General features: G+C 45.9%; 1 protein-coding gene across 1 annotated transcript in view; it reads right to left on the reverse strand.

The window, feature by feature from the left end:
• Positions 1 to 5,649, reverse strand: part of slc4a3 (solute carrier family 4 member 3) — a 34,459-nt gene extending 28,810 nt beyond the window's left edge. The window contains exons 1-2 of the mRNA XM_047046676.1: positions 5,341 to 5,649; positions 1,432 to 1,651 (exon numbers count right to left, since the gene is read on the reverse strand). Of these exons, the coding sequence (XP_046902632.1) occupies positions 1,432 to 1,485 (54 nt within the window). The 5' untranslated portion in view covers positions 1,486 to 1,651; positions 5,341 to 5,649. The remainder of the gene's footprint in view (positions 1 to 1,431; positions 1,652 to 5,340) is intronic.
• Positions 5,650 to 10,220: the final 4,571 nt, after the last annotated feature.

The following is a 10,220-nucleotide window of genomic DNA, read 5'->3' on the forward strand; positions in this document are numbered from 1 at the left end:
GGCTAGGGAGGCTGAGGAGGCTGAGGTCCTGAGGGCTAGGGAGGCTGAGGAGGCTGGGGTCCTGAGGGCTAGGGAGGCTGAGGAGGCTGAGGTCCTGAGGGCTAGGGAGGCTGGGGTCCTGAGGGCTAGGGAGGCTGAGGTCCTGAGGGCTAGGGAGGCTAGGGAGGCTGGGGTCCTGAGGGCTAGGGAGGCTGAGGAGGCTGGGGTCCTGAGGGCTAGGGAGGCTGAGGTCCTGAGGGCTAGGGAGGCTGGGGTCCTGAGGGCTAGGGAGGCTGAGGAGGCTGAGGTCCTGAGGGCTAGGGAGGCTGAGGAGGCTGGGGTCCTGAGGGCTAGGGAGGCTGAGGAGGCTGGGGTCCTGAGGGCTAGGGAGGCTGAGGTCCTGAGGGCTAGGGAGGCTAGGGAGGCTGGGGTCCTGAGGGCTAGGGAGGCTGAGGTCCTGAGGGCTAGGGAGGCTGAGGAGGCTGAGGTCCTGAGGGCTAGGGAGGCTGAGGAGGCTGGGGTCCTGAGGGCTAGGGAGGCTGAGGAGGCTGAGGTCCTGAGGGCTAGGGAGGCTGAGGTCCTGAGGGCTAGGGAGGCTGAGGTCCTGAGGGCTAGGGAGGCTGAGAAGGCTGGGGTCCTGAGGGCTAGGGAGGCTGTGGTCCTGATGGCTAGGGAGGCTGTGGTCCTGATGGCTAGGGAGGCTGGGGTCCTGAGGGCTAGGGAGGCTGAGGAGGCTGAGGTCCTGAGGGCTAGGGAGGCTGTGGTCTTGAGGGCTAGGGAGGCTGTGGTCTTGAGGGCTAGGGAGGCTGTGGTCTTGAGGGCTAGGGAGGCTGTGGTCCTAGAGGTTAGGGAGGATGGGGTCCTGGGTCCATTATTATTTAACATAAACGTTAATGTTATGTGGTAAATCGCCTTGACGACATGTATGTCATCATTTCCTCATTCCGTATCACATTTTGAAGCATGTGAAGACGACCCCCTCCCATCAGTGCTGTGTGCACGCACGGTTCATCATGAGCTGATTCAACACTCTGATGCCGGGACCAGCCACACCCCTCCAGTCCCTCCCTCAGCCCTAACCCAGCATCCAGCCACACCCCTCCAGTCCCTCAGCCCTAACCCAGCATCCAGCCACACCCCTCCAGTCCCTCCCTCAGCCCTAACCCAGCATCCAGCCACACCCCTCCAGTCCCTCAGCCCTAACCCAGCATCCAGCCACACCCCTCCAGTCCCTCAGCCCTAACCCAGCATCCAGCCACACCCATCCAGTCCCTCCCTCAGCCCTAACCCAGCAGCCAGCCAGGCTGCCCCGCCTGCTCTCCAGAGAGCTGCTGGATGAGTCATCGGAGCTCTCAGCCATTTCATGACACATTCAACTCCAGTAAAATGTACACTGGTGAGAGACAGAGAAAAGTGCAAAAATGAAGGACAAGAACTTGACGTGTGTCTTACCTGCTGCAGGTTAACCAACACATCTGTCTCCGAGGCCCCCCCTCCTGTAGCCATGGAGGCAGGTCGGGGGGGGGGCTAGGACAGGACTGGGTGTGGCTGGGGGAGGAGAGGGGGGCTGCAGGGAGGCAAGGGGATGGTGGGGGTGAGAGCAGCAGGGGGTCAGGGATCAGCCCTTCTCTTTCTCCGTGGGGGTTCCTGGAAGCCCGGGGGGTGGCATAGCCTGCAGAGAGAGGGGGCGTGAAGGGGGGGGCGGAGAGAGGGGGCGGGGAGAGGGGGCGGAGAGAGGGGGCGGAGAGGGGGGGGCGGGGAGAGGGGGCGGAGAGAGGGGGCGGGGAGAGGGGGCGGAGAGAGGGGGCGGAGAGAGGGGGCGAAGAGAGGGGGCGGGGAGGGGGGGCGGGGAAAGGGGGCGGAGAGAGGGGGCGGAGAGGGGGGGCGGAGAGAGGGGGCGGGGAGGGGGGGCGGGGAGTGGGGAGTGGGGGCGGACAGAGGGGGCGGGGAGGGGGGGCGGGGAGAGGGGGCGGAGAGAGGGGGCGGAGAGAGGGGGCGTGGAGGGCTGCCGTTACTTATGTACCACACACTCTCATCCACAGTCTCATGCAGGTCTCGCATATTGAAAGTACAGTACAAAAATCAAGGATCGCTAAGTGCACAGTTACAACTGTGTTCCCTGAGCCATGGAACAGGCTGTATTCACCAGAAACATGGAGATATAGCTACATCTCAGCTAGCACACATGGAGCAGCAACAACAACACCTCACCTACTGCACCACATAGTACATGAACAGCCCCACCAACACACCAACAGAAACACGCATGCACATCCTAACACAATCCTGACCTTGACTGAGCATGGGGAGAAACTGGACTGGACCTGTCTCATGTCTCAGGCTTTTTCAATGTTATAAGACAAACTGAACAAAAAAGAACCCAAGAGAATGTGTCAAAGCTTCCAGGATCCAAAGAGTCAAATCTAAATCCAAGGCACTTGAGCTGTTTTATCTAAAATGACACAATGGAACTTGAGTCACAGTAATAAAGTCAAATGAGAAGAAATCCACCTCAAGTTAAAAACACAATTCTCCCTCGGTCTAGATCACCTTCTGTCCACCACTACTGTTGTCAACCACAAGGAACACTTGTTGTGCAGTTTGTCAGTTGGCATGCCGACTTCAAAATAACAGGAAGGCCAGTGAGCACATGAACTTCTGTTTATTTTTAAGTGTCTCATCGTAATTATTAATATGAATATTGGTTGAACCTTCATCTCTAAATCTTTCCTCACTGAATAAGAGCTAGTTAGATACGCCATCTATCAAGCCAGACAATTCATAGCCAGGCTTTTGTTTTCATATGTTTTCTAGACGCTCTGTTGTCCTGAGGAAACGGAGAGTGTTGACAATGTGGACACACACACCGAGGGCACATTGGGATCTCCTAATAATCCTGACGTTGCCAAAATAGACCCAGCTGATGGATTTCTGCTTTAGGGAGAGCAACAGGTGTCTGTCATCCGTGTAAACATGCCAGAGATGGTTGATCTGCAATTACCCCAGGTCCAGGACAGTGAGAGAGAGGGCATGGTCACGCACACATACCGAGCACACGCAAGTTTTCTATTCCTGTGTAACTACATAGGCGTTCTTATGTACCTACAATGTGGTTGCTAGGTTCTATCTATTCACATGATAGTTAATGTTACCTTAAAACATACGTTTCATTTTTGTCAAAAGCTTGACCATTAGTTTTTTATGTTAAACTGAAGCCACAGCCACCCTCTGATGCCCTTTAGAATCCACTTCTCTGTAACTGGGTCGACGGGCAGATAGAACCAAGACTTGGGCTGGACACTACTGTATGCATGCTGAGAGTTGGAGTTTAACAGTAAAATAAGCTAGACTTGATTTGACACCAACACAAACCTCTACTTGAACGCTGTTATTTTTAAAGTGACATGGCTGTGTGCCTAATTTAATCACGAACACGCCTGATTAAAATAGACCCATTGATATCAAACCAGTTGAGCCACAATACGAATGGGAGGCTTCCTACCGTCCTGTCTCTTTGAAGTGCCAGATCACCTTCCTGGTTAGAAAGGGTAGCCACCTTGTTCACAGAGATCTTAACCTTCAACCCTGACCCCGCAGGGTACACCCTGCTCTGTAGTGTGAGAACCAGAGGGTTCTACATCCCTGCTCTGTAGTGTAAGAACCAGAGGGTTCTACATCCCTGCTCTGTAGTGTGAGAACCAGAGGGTTCTACATCCTGCTCTGTAGTGTGAGAACCAGAGGGTTCTACATCCCTGCTCTGTAGTGTGAGAACCAGAGGGTTCTACATCCCTGCTCTGTAGTGTGAGAACCAGAGGGTTCTACATCCCTGCTCTGTAGTGTGAGAACCAGAGGGTTCTACTCACAACTTTACTGTGCTTGTAGGAAATGCATCAAAACTATCAACCTTTACTCAAAAACCCCAAATTGTCTTGTAATTTTCCTTACAAAGGTGAAGAACAATCTGTATACATGTGTACATATTTGAAATGGAATCATCCAAATTCAGAAACAGAGAACGAAGGGGATATCCTTAATCTGATGGAGAGAAACTTATTACGTTGTGATATAGTTCCTTCCATTTGGTGCCATTTGAAACTGTATACAGGTGTTACACAGTTGTCGTGTATGTCAGGTGATAGTGAAACGAGGCCTTCGTCAATTTAGTTTCAAATGATTACTTAGTAGGAGCACACATGAAATCCTGAAAAACGGGATGCAGTGCGGGGAAAGACGTTTTCTGGACTTCTAGCGCTATTTACCGCTAGAAGTCCAGAAATACTATTCATGGGCCCTCGACAGGTAACGACCGAGCCTCTGAGATGTCGATGCACTCTAGCCGAGCTTTGAGCTCCTATGTGATGATGTACAGATCTATAATTAGACAGGCGAGTGGGATGCTACCAGAAGTGGTTGGTTTGCTTTTAGCACAGGCAACAGTTTATTTTCAGAAAGTCTGAAATATTACCAACGTCCATCAGAATGTTAATTTTCTAACCTTTAGATCACATTCTTAGTTAACATTATTATGACTGTGTTGGTAGCCTATACCAGACACCAAGCAAGAATTAAACTGAATCATTATTGGCATTGCACAAGAAAACAAAGTTATAATCATTTCAACACACTGTAATCATTAACAAGTCTGTACGACAGGTTGCACCGATTTTAGATCAATTCAATTATTATAATTCAACTAATATGGTAAATTGGAAGACGGTCACTGGTATATGTTGTATAAAGTCGAGCCTACTGTCCATTTGCGGAATATATCTGGTAATAAATGTTGACAATTATTTGTTCGATGAAATGTAATAGTTAAAAAAGACATATAGGCTACATAAGAGGAGTCATCCAGATCTAGTTCAAGTCTAACAACTTAAGAAACTGCACGTCCGATACTGTGATAGCCTTAGCTTTGTATGTTGTTAGTTGAGTGTACACAATGCATCATAACTACGCGATGAATCAATTCATTGTCACTGTAATGCACTGACTCAAAGCATTCACTTCTTCTGGTTAACGGCCTCGTAGGGAAAACGACGAATCAAACCCGTTCTCAGACGCGCATTATAACGCAATAACGACTCTACGGCAACACATGCTTTACATGCACACATACATCGGCACCTTTTTACGATTTCTGTATGACTCCAAAGATGAGAGTAAAAGGTTATTTTGGAGAAATTGATTAGTTAAATGCTAGTCAGTCTTTTGTTGAATTCGGACTTGGATAGAACACCTTGGAAATAGCGCTTCTTAGGGGAGGCGGCGTCTCCTCCTACCAACATCCTTGACGCAAAACCATGACAGATTTACACAATATTTGTCTTTGCTGTATAATAATGTTTTGTGCTACCTTACCTGTGATTTTGTTGATCTGTGCACTTAAGTAAAATACGTAATAGACTTTCGATCAGGTAGCGCGGATGTTGCGGTTTTTCATAGTGAAAACATGCCACTGCCGGGCCAATTGCGAGTGATTTTGCTTTAGAAAAACCACGTGATGCAAGAAGCCAACCTTCTGAACATCTGGGGCCGTTTAAACCTTACATATATATAAAGGCCTTTATTTATATCTATGTTTGAAGCACTTAAAACTAGAAACGCAAAAGCATTTTGAGTATTCTATTCACAGTAATTATTAATGTTAACCTGGAAGCCCTGATGGTTCATCATTTATTCAACTGAAAGGTTTTGGTGGAATTTTCACGCAAAAAGCACAACTTGCGTGAACCATAATGCTTCCCACCTCTTCTCGAGCCGATCAAAACATGTATATAGCCTATAGATTCGTTAACTGGTAAACAAGAGCAGGTGGTGTCATTTGGGTTTTCACATAAACACAACACTATACAGTAGGTTACACAATGTAATTAGCAGCACAAAGCTGTATCGATATACCGCCATTATTTTAATGATCTTAATCACACATGAGATTATCACACTAAATTGACCGTTCAACAGGAAAGGTAACGTTTATTTATTTAATTATATTCTGTAGCAAACTACCCCGCTCAACCTCTACAGCATTGAATGCATTCTGCTAATACATGTTAGTTAACACAGTGAAAAATGACTCATTATATTTACAATTATTAACATTAATCGATTTTCAAACTGTCAGACCCTGGAGCTATCAGGCCCAGATATGTCGTAAGCAGATCGGTAAAGCTAAAGAAAATAACAGTACATAGGATGCACATCGATTTGGTATCGAGAACCGTCCCAGAGAAACTTCTGATTAGATAACTAATAAATGACAACACAATAATTAAGTAGCCTATTGATACATTTAGATTATGAGGCATACTGTACACAACACTGCGTGGTGTTGGTGCATGTTATCCAACATACTTTAACTTGGGCACCAACTTGTGCTGAAGCTTTCTTTGTTCATTATCCAAGATAAACAAATGATGCATAGCTGGAAAAGTCTGCATATTCACCCAACAGGCTTTCTCCTACACCAAAGAGATTTTCGAGCACAATATTCCTATTAACTGAGTCCTCCGCGTTCCCTCTATTCCTGAAGCCGTAATATTCCTTAAACCCAATGTAGCATCGGTGGGTAGTTTCTTGAAATAAGTGTTTGCACATTTTTAGAATTTCAGGGGTACAAGAGTGTTTAGGTGGATCCAGGCAGGGTGAGAGTTTTGTAAACAGATACAAATCCCCTTTTTCTGTATCAAATGGTGGACTATTCCAATCAAGTTTTTTCGTCATTTGTCTCTCTGTGTGCCTTAGTTTTTTTCCTATTGTAGCATGATCAATGTACTTTATATTTCCGTCAATATGAGCATACATATAAGAATGCTGATTATTTAAGATCTTTACAAGTTTGGGATCTTTTATGATATGTTCTTCCATTTCTGTAAAAACTTTACTGACTTCTGGAATGGGCTGTACTCTTTGTAAATATTGATTAATGGTTTGGTCATTTATGTCTCTGTATTTATTGTTAACGTTCTCGTCTAACATACGTCCATTTTTGTTCAAGTTTTTTCGGTTTTGCTCGTCCATTGGTTGTTGTTTTGACTGTTCTTTATTGCCTGTTTTTGTTTCAGTAACGCATCCATTCAACGATCGTTTACACCTAACAACTTTCTTACCCTTATGAGTGTTTATGTCATCAAGTTGTTTAATTTTCCGTTCAGCCTTGGAGGCCAATTCATCACGCATTGATTTTAGTTTATTTCCCAGAGCTTTAGACTTTGCTTTGAAGTTTCTACCCAGTTTCATAGTACCACGTTTGAAATGTATCTTTGTAAACTTTTTTTGCGATGATTTGAAAGCCTGCTTCATTGACATCTTCCTTAGCCTTTTCACCACTTCTGATCCTAAGTGGTAGCTTTTGGTGGAAAGTTTTTTTATTCCTTTGGCTGTGGTGACTGTAAGGTGCTTCAAAGACTTTACTGTGTTTTTAATTGATTTTACAGAGCTTTTTATGACATACTTTCCTGCATTTTTAAATCCTTTTTTAACACCTTGTTTTAAGACAGTTTTTAGTGTGGTTTTTAGTGAATACATTCCAACTTTGGATGTGGCCTTCAATGCTGTACCTAATCCCTTCACACCCGCTTTAAAGCCAAATTTAGAACCTTGTTTTAATGCAAATGCAGCTGAACTACCTACACCAACAGTTGCTACACTAATGACAGCAATGCCAACATCCATAGCTACATCAATAGTTGCATCCTTAAGACTCTCCAAAGCTACATCCTTGCATCCCTTTCCTGCATAAACCGTTGAACGTACCAGATTGTAAATGGTTGAGAGGAAAGGAATGAAACTAATTACTAGAGCGGCCTTCTCTTCCTTTTTGTCATAGCATCGTGAGCATCGTGCAACCAGATTATGATCCTTAGTAACATCAGTGTAGTTGTACCAGGTCCACTGCTCTTTACTGAGTCCTTCTGGAAGCTGCAGAACCAATTCTTGCCCACTGGATGCCAAGACCAGTGTTTTGTCCTGGAGGTAAGAACGCACAAGTTTACCATCCTTCTCCCACATTTGAAAAGACTCGTAGCTGAACTTCATCTGTAGTGACACATAACCAAATTTGTTGTTCTTGAGGTCTTTGGCACTAAGAACCAGATCATTGTCCGTATTAACAATGTGCCGTCCCTCTTGGAACCATTGTTGCAGGTGACTGTGTTCCTCGCTAAACTCATGCAATACAACTCGTCCACATTCCATCTGGGTAAGCAAGTGACAGGGATCTTGCTCATTCTTTATCACAAAAGGTGTGATGTTGGTGCGGTTTGGTGCACAGTTCAGGAGATTAGTGCTGTTCAGACCCTTCTCCTCCAACACCAGAGTCCACCGTTGGCTGTTCCTGTCTGATTTGCTGGAGAGGACCACTGTAGAACCAGAAAGGTCAAAAACTAAGCCTGTTCTTACTGACTGGATGTATTCTTTCTCCTCATGGGCCATCTCCCACTTTTGGCGATACCAGTTAGGGCGTTTTTCTGACAGCCTGACAGTGTTGTCGTTCATAGATGTGTGCAGGACCAAGTGACTGTCCTTATTGACTAGATAGGGCCCATCCCAGTACCACAGCTGTGGAAGGGCAGAGTTTCGTGGACGCAGCTTGACTGCTTCTCCCTCGGCGGACGTTGTGAGAAGCTCACAGGGCTGGAGATTATTCTGGATGAAATATGAACACACTATCGCTTCCAGATTAGTCATTTTTTCATCAAAAATAACTTTTTTCCAGAGTGTGGGCTTTTTGTCCTTGAACTTAAAGGTTTCTGTCGTGGCTTCTCCTTGCGTTGAAGTCACTAGACTACAGTCTTGTTTGTTCAGACAGACAATTTGGTCCTTGTTTTCCTGCCATTTCTGCTTATTGGCGAAAGCCGCTATCGGCCAAAGACCTGCAGGCTCTCCTTGTTGTAGGGCAAGACCTGTGCCTACGTTTACCAGGTGGGCATCATGCCAAAACCACAGCATATCTCCCAGTAGATCTTCATCAAAGGCTTGGAAGCCTACATGTTCACCTCCTTTTAAGGCAGACAGAAGTTCACAAGGCCTAGCCTGGTTTTTCAGGAAGAATGTAGAAGGGTCTTTTGGCAAAACTGCGCAGGAAAGCATGTCTGTGTTTTCATGTGCCTTAATCATTTCCACAAATGTCCATTGTTGTGTTATTTTTTTAGTTCTTCTACTGACTTCGATTTTTCCATCCTCATCTACGTTCACATCCAGAAAGAGGCCAGGTTCAGATACAGGACTGAAATGAGCATCACGGTACGTCCACAGCTGGGTGACGTTCTGTCCTGCGTGAGGCAGTAAAGTGACGTGATCTGATCCTTCCTGGTCGAGCACAAGACCAGTTTTCATATTGGTGATATGCTGTCCATTCCAGTACCACAACTGGTTTTCCAGGAGATCTTCCATTAACGGCCGCAGAAGAACTGGATTCCCCTCCGAATAGCCAGTCATGTATTCACAGGACTCATGTTGATTCCTAATGAAATAGAGGCAGACTACATCCTCCAAGTTGCTGGAAGACTCCTTGAAGCCCACGTACTCCCAGCGCTGCTTAGTAGCGCCCTCTCCTTGGGCACAGATTACTCTGTCATTGTCCGTAATTAGCACACAATTGCCTTCACTGTTTGAGAGAATGCTGTCCTCTTCATTCCATTTCTGCTGCCTAGCAAAAGCATATCTGTCCCATAGAATTACTGATGGCAAGCTGTTGTTGTGTGACTGTAAATGAATGGCCAAGTTAGTACCGACATTTATGATATGGGGGCCATCTTTGTACCACAGCTGTAAGTTTATCACACTGTCATCAAAGACCTGGAAAATGGGACTTTCTCCTTTGGTTGTGGCAGTTAACAGTTGGCAAGGATTGGCAGAATTTTTTATAAAGAACATGTTTTGAATGTTTTGTGCTTCGCAGTGCAGAATCTGTGAATTTGTCAGTGCGTCGTCCTTTAAGATATCTTTGTTGATAAGTTTCCATTGTTCCATGCGAGTTTTACTTAACAAATTAGGAGACAGCATAACAACTCCATCATTATTAATGTCAAAGGTTAATGTTCTATTCTGAGATGTTATTTGCATGTCATGATAAATCCAGGTGTCGCTGCTGTTTGCATCTAACAGAGTAACCTCTCCATGGTGATTGTGGTCATGAGACAGACCTAGTTTCAGTCCTGTCATTGTGTGAATCAGGTGACTGCCATCCCAGTACCACAGTTGGGAGTCCACCAGTTCATCAGTGACTGGGCGAAGCTTGG

This window comes from Hypomesus transpacificus, chromosome 23, assembly GCF_021917145.1.
Source record: "Hypomesus transpacificus isolate Combined female chromosome 23, fHypTra1, whole genome shotgun sequence".
In the NCBI taxonomy this organism is placed as follows: domain Eukaryota; kingdom Metazoa; phylum Chordata; class Actinopteri; order Osmeriformes; family Osmeridae; genus Hypomesus; species Hypomesus transpacificus.